At 36.9% G+C, this 15,287-nt stretch overlaps 1 protein-coding gene across 1 annotated transcript in view; it reads right to left on the bottom strand.

Annotated features, from left to right (window-relative positions):
* Positions 1 to 351: 351 nt before the first annotated feature.
* WDR64 (WD repeat domain 64) overlaps positions 352 to 15,287 on the bottom strand; it is a 58,469-nt gene continuing 43,533 nt past the window's right edge. The window contains exons 17-28 of the mRNA XM_041423513.1: positions 15,015 to 15,092; positions 13,258 to 13,348; positions 11,818 to 11,860; positions 10,416 to 10,546; positions 8,918 to 9,023; positions 7,272 to 7,333; positions 6,754 to 6,863; positions 5,780 to 5,965; positions 2,031 to 2,130; positions 1,367 to 1,441; positions 1,152 to 1,185; positions 352 to 440 (exon numbers count right to left, since the gene is read on the bottom strand). Of these exons, the coding sequence (XP_041279447.1) occupies positions 352 to 440; positions 1,152 to 1,185; positions 1,367 to 1,441; positions 2,031 to 2,130; positions 5,780 to 5,965; positions 6,754 to 6,863; positions 7,272 to 7,333; positions 8,918 to 9,023; positions 10,416 to 10,546; positions 11,818 to 11,860; positions 13,258 to 13,348; positions 15,015 to 15,092 (1,105 nt within the window). The remainder of the gene's footprint in view (positions 441 to 1,151; positions 1,186 to 1,366; positions 1,442 to 2,030; positions 2,131 to 5,779; positions 5,966 to 6,753; positions 6,864 to 7,271; positions 7,334 to 8,917; positions 9,024 to 10,415; positions 10,547 to 11,817; positions 11,861 to 13,257; positions 13,349 to 15,014; positions 15,093 to 15,287) is intronic.

The following is a 15,287-nucleotide window of genomic DNA, read 5'->3' on the forward strand; positions in this document are numbered from 1 at the left end:
TCTTTGTTGACTTTATGATTAATCTGGCAAGAAAAAAAGCAGTGTAATATTCAATATTCAGAAGTTCAAACTGGACAAATTGAAGCAGAGAGGAAACCAGTGGTTTTGACATAGACTAACTGTCAGCAAATATACATTTAAGTCATAAATGGCCTTTTCAATATCTAGTTATAATCATACACTGTCTTTACTAGAATTCCTTGCATGAAGGATTGGAATAAAAGTAAAGATCTGTTTTCTATATGTTCTACTTAATAATTAAATAGACTTAAATGCTATTGAAAAGAAAAACAGAGAAAAAATAACAAAATAAATCTGCTAGTCCACTTAAATGAAGAAATTAAACTACATTTATTTGTCTTGACTCAAGTCTTCATTGGAATCCAGATCCTTTTCCCGTCCCTTGTGACTGGACTTCTCAGCTTTGATCCTTTGAAGACCTTTAAAAAATTTCAAAAACTAATTAACATACTAAGGTGAATAGACCAGATTGATAGCATTTTGTAACAGAACAGACAAAAAAATATCTTTTTGTGCACATAGCTTACAGAAAAAGTCTGATTTCATTTTGTTGTAAATCCATTGCAGTGCCATTGGCGTCAGAGTATTTTATTTTATTTTTCAGGAAGAAAACAAAAGACAGATTTCCAAAGTACATTAATGGTCAGAAAAAATAGCATATGTGCCAACAATTTGAACACTGAGTTTTTTATGACACGCTGTAATGGTGCATGTACAAGGATTAGGTCATATGTATTGGAATGCAGAGCTGGAATGCCAAGTATCCTATTAATCCCACCTAACCAGCCATGTAGCATCTAACTCTGATCCTTAGTTCTCTAGGTACCCTCTACATAAAGGGATCAGCACCTTTGCTAGGGGTGATTCTTTTCATCCTATGGTATGTGGGATAGACAAGCCTGTGGAATACTCTGATCTTGCTCCATAGAATAAAAACCTAGAAAGCTTTGCTAGACAGCTTGCAATAGATCAGATCATTAATATCATTAATAAAATAGTACTACCTTACAATACTCAAAGCTTTGGGCAGATGGGAATCAATAGGTTGGGGCTGATTAAAAGAATCCAGTCTGAGCAAAACATTAATGACATGAGGCTGAGCAGGAGGAGTAAACATCTGCAATACTCACTGTTTGGCATGCTCACTTCAATTGGATTCTCAAGCTTCCACCAAAGTTGGAGTTGGAGTTGGATAGGTAGTAATGCAAATCATGTTAGAAAATTAAATTGAGAAGCAGACAATTAACAGTGGAATGGCAGAGTGTGTCACTGTAATAGCGTACAAGTGCTAATGGCTTCTGAGCTATGAACGCCACCACAAAAGGTAGAAAACACTTGAGCTTACCTCGTATATAGGAAGAAACCCAAATATCGCACCAGCCTCTTTGCTTGCAAACTCAAAAGTTTCCATATGTTGAACCTGACCAAGGGAAGCCAAAGTCAGTACATCAGTTGGTGAAGACAGAAGGTAATGAAGATATTCTTACTACATTCTTACTACAACTGCAAGAGAAGTTTTATATTCCCATGACTTTTAAGGTTAAAACCAGGTAAAGATGGAAGAGCTCCACTGATACTCAGTTAGAATTGTAGAAAGTATATTTAATGAAATCTAACTCTCCTAGCTTCTGATTTTATAGGAACCCTGAAGGAACTATTGTATGCAACCAGGGATTCACTGTTATTCTAGTATTTTCACACATCCTTAAAGTAAACTTAGGATATTTAGGTTTTCTGTTGGAGCAGAGGAAAATTCTAGGGTTTCTATTACATGTTTAAAACAGTGAATCAGTTTGTGCTACCTTCTAAACTGAAATTTGACAATATGAAAAATGAGAATGAAAATCACAGGCATTTCTTAGATCCCTCTGTTTTTGCATTTTTGTTCTAGCATGCCCATTGAATGAGAAAGATATGTAGGGTTATTTATGGATAATTTTAAAATGAGAAATACAATTTTATTTCCTATACATTACCCAGAACATAAATTTGTCATATACATTAGCTACCTTTTCAGGAGCCAGAGCTCTGAAAAACTTGAAGCTGTGAACTGCTTCCTCATGTTCAGCCTCTTCTAAATCTGAAGGTGATTCAGTCAGTGACTTCAACCTGTATGTACAAGACAGAAAAAATCTGAAGTTCCTATCAAAATGACAGTTATGAACACAATATTCATATATGACTCCAAAATTAACTTATTTTGAACTATGCTCCAAAATGAAATCATTTTGAAGTATAAGTGATTTCATATATCTTCAAAATATAATTTATATTAGGATCTTTATAGATGTCACAGAGTGCTTCACTAATATTCTGCCAATCCAGGTATGGCTGTCACCTGTAGAGGCAGGAAATCTTAATATAAACACCATTTACAAGAGTCATGTGCTAACTCTCTGATAATGGCTTTTCACTATTTCTTTCAGTTCTGACTAGAATACCTGAATGTGATTTTCATAACAAAGGTGTCCTCTGCTGATATGTCTGGTTTCCAAATTTAGTCACGAGAAGGAATTATCTGGATGAGCACCTATGCTGCTCAGATGGGTTTGTGCCTCTTCAAGTACGTGCACATTTGGGGAATATTTTCCCACAGCTTTCTCCTGGAGAAGCTGGCTGTTCACAGCTCGGCCGGGTGCACTGTTTGCTGGGTAAAAAACGACTGGACAGCCAGGCCCAGAGAATGGTGATGAATGGAGGTAAGTCAAGCTGGCACCAAGTGGTGTTCTCCAGGGCTTACTGATGGGCCCAGTTGTGTTTAGTAATCTTTATTGATGATCTGGATGAGGAGATTGAGTGCACCCTCAGTAAGTTCGCAGATCACAGCAAGATGGATGGGAATGTTGATATGCTGGACAGTGGGAAACCTCTGCAGAGGGACCTGGACAGACTGGACCAATGGGCTAAGGCCAGTGGCAAGAAGTTCAATAAAGTCAGGTACCAGGTCCTGCCCTTGGGTTACAACAATCCCTGACAACATTACAGGCTGGGGGCAGAGTGGCTGGAAAGCTGCCTCATGGAAAAGGGCCTGGAGGTGCTGATCGACAGTGGCTGTCATGAGCCACTGTCATGAGCCACTGTGCCCAGGTGGCCAAGGACAATGACACATAGTCACTAGTTCAGCTGGCTAGAGTATGGTGCTCATAATGCTAAAGTTGTAGGCTTGATCCCTGTACAGGTCATTCACTTAAGAATTTAACTCGATTATCCTTGTGGGTCCCTTCCAATTCAGAATATTCTGGGATATTCAATCTGTTGATATACAAATTGTGTGCCCAGCAGGACCAGGATGATTGTCCTCCTATACTCGGCACTGGTAAGGGCACACTTCAAGTGCTGTGTCCAGTTCTGGGCCCTCAATTCAGAAAGAATGTTGAGGTGCTGGAGTGAGTCCAGAGAAGGGCAACAGAACTGGTGAAGGATTGAGAGGGTAAGTCCTATGAGGAGCTGATGGGAGAGCTGAAGTTGTTTAGCCTGGAGAATAGGAGGCTCAGGGAAGACCTTATTGATCTCTGTAACTGCCTGAAATGAGGCTGTAACCAGGTGGGGGTTGGCCTCTTCTCCCAGATGACAACAGGACAAGAGCAAATGGCCTCAAGTTCCATCAGGGGAGTTTTAGATTAGATATCAGGAAAAATTTGTTTGCTGAAAGGGTAGTCAGGCATTGGAACAGGCTGCCCAGGGAGGTGGTGGAGTCACTGTTCCTGAAAGTTCAAAAGGCATCTGGATTAGCACTTGAGGGATATGGTTTAGAAGTGAATATGGTGGTCCTTGGTTAATGGTTGGACTCGATGACCTTAGAAATATTTTACAACCTTAATGGTTCTATGATTCAATGAATATATATCTGTTAATAACACTTATAACATGATTTGTCAATTGAGATCCTAAAACGTTACCTTGGTGACGAATACTATATGAGTTATCCAATAAGTGAATTATATTGGCATCACAAAGATAAGTGACTTGTCCCAAGACAATTGTCTGCATCCTGCAAAGTACAAAGCTTAGCATCTGTAACACAGCCTTTTGGATGATGGCTGGCTAGCTCTCCATTACAATATTTAGCACAGTTAATCCAGAGGAACCAAGTCACTCTTGAAGTGACAGCACACAAAGTTTGTAGAATGATAAGACTGAAACTTTCTATTGCATGGAGTGTGGCTGCTGCTTTTTTCCCCCAGTTCTCTACGCAGTTAAGCATTTCTCCTTTTCTTGCTCATTGTCTGTTTAGTAAATGTAAATGTATGACAGCCATTCTCCTTTACTAAAATATTGGAAGAATCCTCAAAAAGTACTCACATTTTGACACAGGCATGTAATTTATGGAAAGTTTCTTTCAGATTAGCTGACTCAATAATTATATCTTTAGTTCCAGAGGTTTCAATCTGGCTGCTGACTATTCAGAGGAACTACAGGGGTCCTTCAAACACAGCCAAGCACTTCTCTGTATTGATGAGTTACTGTTCTGACTGCAGTGACACTACTTATATTAGTAAGAACTCCATGGAATAATAATTGTTAACAGGATACCAAATTAAATGGGGTGACTGTAGCCATGATGTTTTATGAAAAATCCTTTGCTAGTATTTTTCCCTCCTGAGGAGCTGAGGGCCTCAGGAGGGCAATGTAAACAGTAACTGTCTGCTGCTGTGGAATGCAACAGGTGCATCTGTGATTGGCGCATGTTGGTTGTTTCTAATTGATGGCCAATCACAGATGCAGCCACATCGGACTCTGAGAGTCACAAGTCTTTGTTATTCATTCTTTTCTTGTTCTTTCTAGCCTTCTGATGAATCTTTTCGCTCTATTCTTTTAGTATAGTTTTAATGTAGTATTTTAATACAATATATATCATAATATAATAAACCAGCCTTCTGAAACATGGAGTCGAGTGTTCATCACAGGTGACAGTAAAGCACCTTAGAGATTTTCCATTGTCCCAGACTGCTTTGGTTGAAAGGCAGCCTAAGAATGGACATGGTGTATGAAACCTAACCACTAAACAATGCATGACTTTTTAAGTCCTAAATAATTTTTTCCATATTTGGATTGCTTTGTTACTTAAGACACTGCATGTATTGCCTCTGAAGATGCCCTCTTCAGTATTTCTGTTCACTTGGTTAATCCACTAATTAATGAACCAGAGTGTTCCAGGACTAGAAATATGTACTTAAACTAACAGGCCAAGGCTCTCTGACTGAACTTGTAACTAACCCATCTCCCTTAAGAACTCTACCTAGAAGAAAAGTTGAAGACTGCTATTAAACTCACATTTATGCCAGTTTCAGAATGCCATGATCTGTGAATCCTCTACCCATGTATGTGAATGTATCCATAACATCCCAGCGAGTTTAAGATGACCATTTCTTAAACTGAAAGATTAAATTTGGTTTATTCTTCTAGAAGGATCTGTGTTTTGCTTGAAACTATTCACATTAAGCTGTTCAGGTAACAGGCTGCTAACCTGAACAGCATATATAATATACAACCTCTAATTAGGCTAAAAGCTGAGACAAGTATCTAGTCATCACTGTAACTGAGTTCAAACCTTGAACGTCACCTAATCCTGACTGTCACCAGGTCACTAAAAAAGAAAAGATTTATCCATATTGGGTAAAAAAACATCTTTAAAAAGATTTTTCTGAATAACAAATAGTACTATTTTTTTCTGACCTTCAGATAAAAGGTGTTTTTAAAGCATATTTTCAAAACTGTTCCCCTAATCATACATGTATGTGAATGTATGAGATCTTACTTGTCTCTGTCCAGGATGAGAGGATATATAACCTTCTTCTTTTCTGTATGTTTGCTCTCCTCTTTAATTACAGCAGGAAAATCATTAACATCAGAAGGCAAAATCAACCGACTGGTATCTGTTAATTCAAACTTCCTGGCTTGTCCAAAGTAACCAAAATAATATCCAGTCATGGCATGCCAAAGCCTACAGACATAGTAGAAGCAGTGCAAAAGGACAGAAAAGAAAAATGGATATTTTTAGAAGTGGAACAGAAGTGAGACAGTATTTGTGTACATTATCAAATTCTGCAGCACTGCTCTAGAGTTCAGTGTGCTCGTCATAAAAAACAACGAGACTGCCTTTATCATTTAAATAATTTGAGAGTGGAAAAAAATCAGAAAGTTGTTGCAAAAACAGAAAAAAAACCAGTTCATGTTTGTATTTATGAAAATTAAGAGTACATGTACCAAAATCCTGAATTGTTCCTGAAGTAAAGTGCTGCCACCAGAGCAGGATCTACACAAAATTTCTTCATTTAATACTTCCAGAAAACCAAGAGAAACCCCTCAAATGTACTTGTTAGCTGAGAAGGAATTATAGTTGTCTATCAAGTATCTTCAAGCTTTCATGGTCTAATTGCGTACACATTGATTAGATGCCATGCTTAGGATCCAAATCAATTTAACAAGTACTGAAAGCTAAAACAGGATTAGAACAGGAGGCAATTTTTAAAATTATGTAGCCATTACCTATGTATTCAAAGTAAAGCAAGGGCTGAAAGAAAATGACAGTCTGCAAAAGATCTGACTTCTGGAGAAGTGCTACATTAAAACCAGCTCTTTCGGGTGCAGAACAGAAAATGCACCCAGTGCATTTTATTTAAGTGCACTTTATTTAAGTTCTAGCCTATATGCAAGTGCAGCAAGAAAAGGAACTTTGAAGGTAGCTCAACTGATTTGCCATAGCAGTAAGAAGTGGTAGTCATTTTATACCTGACTGAACCATCAATGGATGCTGTCACTATCACATTTTTCTCCTCTTCAATAAATAAGTCAACCACTTCAGCAGCATGTGCCCTCCAGCAGAGCTCCTCCTTTATTGCCTGAGGGGAAAAAAGCAACATAACCACATTTGAGGCAGTTCTGTACCCTACCATGGTTGCTAGCTTAGTGGATTTACCAGCATGTCTTTCTGAAAATTAGAAGAGGTGAAAAAATAATCCCTCCATGAAACAGCCTGCAAATAGCATATGGTAGAAACACCACCCAGGGGACACAAATTAATTAATTCATTCTTAATATACCTTCTTTGAACATAATGAAATAATGCTAACACTATTTTACTTATGTTTTTATTTTTTTTTTTTTCACAGCATCAAATTACTATTTCAAGCACAAAATATGACTTTTATACGCAGAAAACATTTTAATCCCTGTAGAGCTCTGCATTACTTTTGTTCTGTTTGTCTGGGTATACTGTTCAAGTTAAGATCTGAAAGATAATTCCTTACATTTTTTCTATTTCGTGAATCTTCTAAGAATGAGGCCATGTTCCAGCGAAAAATATGTCCCTCTGTTGCAGAAAGGAGAAAGCAAAACATCAGTAAGTATCTTTAGTGCTACAACTTCACTTGTTGCTGCCATTGACTCTCAGTAGACACTGGGCAGAATGAAGCAGAGAACGCAGGTCAGTAAGTTTACAGTGAATATAACTATTTTATTGACAAGCTCAGAGTAGAAATAATGGAGTGTTCATTAATATGCAAAGAAACACACATGCAAGTTGTGAACAATGTGTCACTAACTGGACAGGTTTGAAATGGAAGTAAGGTAAAGCTTTTTCTTTAAATTATGAGTGAAAAACAAGAGTCATCTTGTCATGACAGTTGTCTATTGCACAGCTGAGGTACAAGAGCTTCCTGGAGATTACACTGGTTTTCAATCCTGGTAAAATGGACAAAGTTTAATTAATTGTATACATAGTGAATGCTTAATGTTTTACAACCTTTCAGTGCACTCATGTGAAACTAGAATCAAAGAACCACTTTCTTTATTACCCACAACTGCTCTGTTTCCTGCCTAGGCTCCCCCTCTCCCGACAAAGTTGCCTCCTACTTCTCATTTCTACTACAAGACAGAGGAATATTTTGTGCAATTCCAACTTTCATACCAGTCACATTTGATTTCTAGGTCTGTACGTTTGCAAACAAGGGAGGAGGCAGGCAGAGAAGCTGACCTTTTTATAACAAGGAAAAATCTGTAGAGGGGAAAGGAAATTGGTAGCAGCACTGCAGATAAAAGAGAAGAGTGTGGAAAGCGTGAAAAGCAAATACACAGTGAAACAAATGCAAAAAGGCAAAGGGAGAGTATCAAATGAACAGGTAGTAGGGTGGATATTTTTCCACTAATTGAAATCCTGTTCAGTGCATGCTGCCTTTCTGAAGTCATTTACTCATTTGAATCAGAGAGGAGTCGAAACTCTCCATCATTTTCAGTATAAAAGTCAAATTATTGCTCAATTTTGAAACAAAAGGGGAAAAATCCCTTTCTCCATCCAATATCTGACCACACAGGAGCAGGAAGCTGGCAGAAAACAGTTCTAACATGTATTTTAAAAGCAAAGTGACACATTATGACAGATACAGAAATGGAAGATTGCCAGGGTAATTCCAAAGGTTTGAAGAAGAATCAGACAGCAGATAAACTTTTGAACATTCTGCCAAAGGAAAGCCAGACTTCATGTAGAATTAAAGGTTTAGCAATGAGCTGCTAGCACTGACAAGTGCTTTTCCTATATAGCTGTGTACTGCTGGAGCTATTACTGTGCACTCTGTATCAGTGTTTGAATCACAGCTCTTGGTACAGCCCAAGATGCAACTTTTCATTTAGTATTATTACCATGGAACTGAAATTTTTGCTTGTTCTTAGCAGTAAACTTTGCCCTCGAAAACAATTCTACTGATAACACTATAACACTAAACTTTAATCCACCACCCTTTTATAAAACAAAACACCTTTTGCAATTATTTAATTATAGTTTTGATGAAGAAAACCTGGCAGCACTTGGATCATCGTTTCCTCATTTCTGGCTCATTTACACCATTTTATTTTTTTTTTTCTGACTGTCCTGAACAAAATGACTAACATGTTTACTCACCCTTACTGCCTGTCAAAAGAATTTTAGTGAAGATGTCTGTACACAGTGCTGTCAAAGGACCTGAGGGATGTCCTGAAAATGGCAGAAGTTCTTTCATCAAGTTTCCCTAAACAAACAAACAAGCAAACAACCCTCACATATTTATCTTATAATACCTACATTAAAAATATTAATTCACCAGAATTTGAATGCCGTTGATTTTATCTATTCAACATTACTGGGCTCATATCTTTTCAGAAAGCTGCTAAGAAGTAAATTTCTAAATCTACCAAATGACGAAGACAGCTGTGTATTCTTCTGGATTGCTGTCTCTTGTATGTCGAAAGGACATACAAGCTCTTTAATTCTTCAGGCAAGTCAGTCTAGTTGTACCTACCCCTACTTTACCACCTACCCCTCATTTGCTATGAAATAGCATCAATATGCCCCTCATTTGCTACAGAAATATTGGTTTTTTGCTGCAAATGGGCCCATAATGTCTCCTTCACCAACTTGCTCTATTTTTCAAGTTAGCACCGGTAGACTTCCTCCATTATTGCCTCTTCAGGACTGGGAGGATGTGAGGGAGAATGTTTTGCTGATAAGGAGATTCTTATTTTGTCATCCATGTAATGATGATGATAATCATTCCAGTGATGACATCACTGGTATATGAATTTGGAGATTCCTGTAGGAATCTAAGCACACTAATATATCAACTGTGAAGAAAACAAAACCCAACGTAGCTCACACCTATAATACTTGGATACATTTACCATCATTTTCTATTTTTATATAAAACATCTGCAAGGTTACCTTCACGATCCTTCTTCCCATGGAAAGAATTCTTCCCACGACTTGCTTTAGCTGGGATTCCTGTTAAAGCCTTATGTGGCTGACTTTTTATGATCATTGTCTGCCACAATGACCAATATTACCAATCAACCAATCATATGATGGTACTTTCTCTTCTTGCTGTATTTCCTTTGTGTATATTATTTAGAGTAACATGCTGCCTGAAAAAGCCTTATAGATCTGAGGCGATATGACAAATAGGCCTTTGCCATTTGGTAGCATGACTGGCTTTTCAAGCCCATAACAGTTCTAAATGTTATGTGTTAGGACACTATTCTCTCCTGGGGTGTTCCCCTACTAGTGCTAGCTGGCATGGACAATTTTCCAGATATATTTAGCCTCTTCTGACAGTAGGACACTCTGCCTTGCCTATCATCCTGTCTTAGAAGGCAAATGTTGTGGGTGAAAAAATCAAATTCTAGACTTTCACATAAATTTAGAGTCAGTTTGTTATAATTACTTCAAATCACATTTCCTTGTTTTCTACTTGTCATTAAGCCCTGTTGCAGTTACTAAAGCAGAACTAATTTGTGTCCATGGAAGAAACTGATAACCAAAAGATGCAATAAATACCTGCTGCTGCAATTGCTAGTTAAAGACCAATTTTCCAAAGATTACTGGAATTATCTTCTCAGTCCCTTCCCAAAGACATTCAGTTGGCTACCTGAATACTCCATAGGCGGACACAGCTACTTTCATGAGCAGATGCCAGGAGAGGTGATAGTCCTGCTCTAGCCTTCAACAACTGTTCATTCATCTCCAGATTTTGGGTGTCCTTACAGTCAGTTGTTTCTTCTGCTTTGGAACACAAATGATCATATATTTTCTTAAAAGGTTTTAGCATTGCTTTTCAATGCACAGAAATTATGTAACACTAGAAAAATAATTACATTTGAAAATAAAGCCCATCATCAAGATGGCATTACTCAAAAAGCATTAGAGGTATAGATAAAGAGAACTGAAAAGAAATGGGAACAATCTTTATTATCTTATCTAAGCCAGCCAGAACTATTGCTCAGTGATGTAGGGGAAACTTATTTAGAAGAGAGCCATTTTACAGGATTTTACAGATTTTACAGGAGCTGCAAGCACAAGTGAGAGTGGAGGAGGAGTGCAGAACAGTGGCCATCAGGACAGCAGGCAGATGTGCAGCCTCTGCATGAGGCTTCTAGAGATAAAAATGAATTCAGCAATGAAAATTAATAATGACATGACACTTAACAACTCTGGAATAATAGATTTCTACACTTATTTCTCCAGTTGAAAACTTCTGCTAAATGCAAGGGGATGATCACAGAGACCCATTCTGAGTTTCTGCTGTTACTTTTCCAGAACTGGAGATGCTGGCAGGACCTTCATAGACATTCAGTGGATGCAAGACTAACATGAGTGTCTATTTCATTGGGCAACAAGGCTTAGGAATATTCTGGTTTTAGGGCATGCATTTTCCCCCAAATAAATTTATCTTAAATCCTTATTGCACATGATCAAATTTATTATTACTGGGAAATTCTGCTTTCCAGCAGAGGATTTCTAAGGGATTCAGAAGAATCTAGAGGATTTATTTCTTGCAAATTCACCAACTCATTTGCACAGTTTTAACTCTTAGGCACTAGGCTCTCTCTTGATTATGTTTTTTTAAGGACAGACACTGTAACAAAGAATTTTCTTTCTAAAATTTCACCTAGTTTCTAAGCTTTTGTCTGTGAGGCCATTTATTGATGTTTGACTCAAGTTGGCTCTTGCTATACTATTTCAATAAGAATATTTGCGTGGAAGAAAAGTGTGTACAGTTGACATTCCCAAACTCTGAAAGTGTTATCATGTCAATTTGGAGAAAAGAAATAATTAAGGTCTTGCATATCCTGCATCCTGGCCTGGCTTTTAGGAAATAACTGCAAACCAGGAGGGAGAAGAAGATAATGAGACCTGTCATCCACATACCAAAGGTATCCCAATTATTCTAAACAAAGTTTGCCAGACAAACTGACAAATTCAGTCTCTACAATAATTTGGGCAGAACGCATGGATCAACATCAAAAAGAAAGAAAAACATCTTTCCGTACCTGTTTTAATTTCAGTATTAATTTCATCACTTTCTGCATTCTTCTAAAAGAAACAAATAAAATGTAAGAGAATTAGGAAGTGGAATTTGGATGTAACTACAGAACAGTTCACTAGCTGAAATTATAAGAACTTATTTTTTAGTTGGATTATTCAAATATTCCTCCAATTTCCACTGAGTGTAAACAAGAAACACTTTATTTGAAGAGATCAACAGATGAACAAATCAAAAAACAAAAGCAATGGGAATTAAGGAGCATGTAAAATGTAAATCTGGCTGAATAGCCTTAATTTCTTAAGACAAGCAACATCCGTCACAACTGTGAATGTAACCTTGATCTCTTTGAGAGTGTCATTCAGAACATGCATATAGTCTTGTTACTGCCTTGAGCGAAAATTAACAAAGTTTAAAAATACATTTATACATATATAAACATTTATGCATGTCTGCATAATAAGGGAATTTTCAGAAATCCTCATTTGTGCCTTGCCACATAGGCTTCTGAGGATCCCCAAGGCTGACAGTAATCAGTATACTGACCTCAGAAATTGCCAAGTCAAATAAGGCAGGGAAAATTGCAGTCTTGAGTGTTTGAGGTATCTCAGAAGAGGGCAAGTCAAATCTCATCCTACACATTTATGTGTAAGGCTTGACGTATGTGACTTTCGGAGATCTTTTTAAAGGCTGAAAATCGCTTTCCATTTGTTATTCTAATGAGGACACAGAGCAGTGCATTGGATACTTTAGTTTGCAGATAGCAATTATCCAGTGTGCGCTTGGGAATCTATCCAAGTGCCATGTTCTGCTGAAACAACATGCTGGTAAGAATCTGAGAGGTAGCAGGATTTTCCTCTTTTGCCTACTTACTTTTTATTGCTCTGCAAGTATGACATGTTCTTCTGGCATAGAAAGGCAAAAAGTGTCACAAAACCCATAACAATATCCTTAGCAAAAATACAGAGATTAAGACACTGATACAGTGATGGCAAAAAGAATAAAAAAGAAAAAAAAAAGAAGATACTTTCATTTGAAAGACTGTAAAGAATGTATCCAAGCAAGTATGGCTGCAATGTTGAAATGGTTCTGCTATTATTCAATATTATTCAAGTATATAATGATTTGTCTATTTTACCTTCCCCCTTGAATCCTTGTATACCTCCATTTGAAAGTCAGAATTGCTAGTGATAAGTATCTGCCAAACACTTTGTTAGTTATACATAGCTATTCCATGTGTCATAGAGCCAGATGACTACCAAAGGATTCTTTATGCACTGCCATAGTCAGTTTAACAATGTTAATTTCTTCATAATTCTTGATATTTAGTTTTGTTGATGGTGTTATGGAGGGATTTTAGTAAGTTACAGTATTTTAAAATCAAAACCAAAAAGAAAACAGAAATCTGTTTTGAATGCTAGTAAATCCATCAAACCACAATACCTACCTCATGTTGGTCTGAAGAACTTCCCTCGTGCTCTGAAGTGGCACTGGCATCACTCATCACAGAAGGAGTAGGGGACAGGGAACTTCTTTTCCTGTGTGATAGAAATTATTGAAGATCACTGATATTCTTGAAGATACTATTTGATACTTGGAAATCAACATCACCCAGCATTAGAAAGCCTAATAAAATAGTACTTAAACTGATAAGACTAATTAGTCTAAGGTTTATTGGTTTTATATATTTTTTTAAGTAACTGGGCAGTATTTGCATATTACACAGCCAACCTCCCCTGGCAGGAGTTTTGAGCTAATGATATCCATAGTAATTGAAAAGTAACACTGGTATTCATCTTTAAGGCATGAAAGGGAAAAATTAACTGCCTGCCAATGGCTTGTTCCCTTTCATTTTACGTGGTACTTTCTCTGCAAACAGTTTTCAATTAATCATAAAAACTTATCTTAAAATTGTTATGAAAACTCTCAATAATGTGGTTTGGTGGAAGAAAATGAAAAAAAAATTGGTGTGATCTTCAACGGTTTTGTTTCGGAGTCATGAAAAATTCTGACTGTGTTAATAAGTGGTTCTTGCCACATAACACACTAATCTCACTGCTGCTCTGCTTTTAAGAGTATCTGAATAATTGGGATAGTTAGAAAGTTTGCAGCTGGGGCAGTCCACTTAAATTTGGTCTGGTGGCCATAACTTTGCAATTTTCAGTGTTTGATTTTACAGATTTGCTATCATGCTTGAACATTTGTGTGTGTGTGTATGATCACAGTCAAATTTATCCAGGTATCTTCCCAATAAATACAAAACATCCGAAGACTGTATGATTTTCCAAGTCATTATAGGATTCTCCTGTTTAAGAATAGTAAAAGCTTATCTTAATTTATAAAAAAAATCTATTCAGGAATTTTAGTCACTCTTTTTTTTTTAATTTAGCTAGGATTTCTTAAACTAATAATTAAGTTATCATGTAGTTATAAAAAGAGAATTTGTGTTCAGTTAAGTAGCACTGATATCAAGTAGCATACTTGATAGTAGTAGGTACTTGAAGATTTTAAAGCAACATAAGACCATAAACCAGCTTTATGGTTCACAAGAGTAAAAAAGCTGTCCAATTGTAAAAACTTAAAGCTGCATAAGTATTTAAGCCATACTGAATCCTTTTGGCTAACATTGCCTTTGCATAGTGTGTTTCTGAAGTGATGTACAGGTGCAATGCCTTTCTTTCAAATTGAGCATATTTGGCTAAAATTCTCTTTTTTTTTCCAACACTATCAACCTATGGAAGCTTCTAGCTTGTTTTAAGAGGAATCTTGTGGCTACACACTTTGATGCACTTCTCTCTTTGCTGAGAGTATCTAAAAGCAGGAGGATTTTTCCAGGTTTAAAATAAAGAAAAGGCCTGCTGCCACAAAATTATCTCACAGAGATAAAAGAAGTTATGGTACACTGGAAAACTGATACTGGGCAAGAGCTACCTTCTGTTGAATTCTTCAAGATATTTGAGCCTTATGAGACCAGTTAGAGGAAAAAGGGAGAGCTGAGTGGAAAAAATAACATATCATATTGTTTGACAAGCATTATGAAGTTTAAGATTTGGAAAGTTAATTAACTGCATGGACCTGAATTGATTAAATACAAATAAAATCTCAATTCAAATAACCTGTCTTGGAGAAACATTACATCATTTTACTACAACAAAATTCCAAGTGACTGTGCCTGTCCCCAAGGAAGATTAAATGCACAGTTACCTGGAAGAGGAAACACTATGTACAAGGAATAATATGGCATTGACTCCAGAGCCGTGGTTGTCTTCGGTAGTTTTACGCCTGAAAACGAAGATATTTGTACAGGGTATGTCAGATACGTTGCGTATTTTTACAGAAAATGTTTCACATTTAACTTGTAATTAAAAAAATTTAAACTTTTAATTTCCCAGAATGCATGCCACCTAAAGTTTTAGACAGTTTTTCAGAATCAGTTAATCAATTATGATGGTTTAATGTCAGTGGACAAGACATATG

The sequence above is a fragment of the Onychostruthus taczanowskii genome, unplaced genomic scaffold (assembly GCF_017590055.1).
Source record: "Onychostruthus taczanowskii isolate IOZ18803 unplaced genomic scaffold, ASM1759005v1 scaffold78, whole genome shotgun sequence".
Taxonomy (NCBI): Eukaryota; Metazoa; Chordata; class Aves; order Passeriformes; family Passeridae; genus Onychostruthus; species Onychostruthus taczanowskii.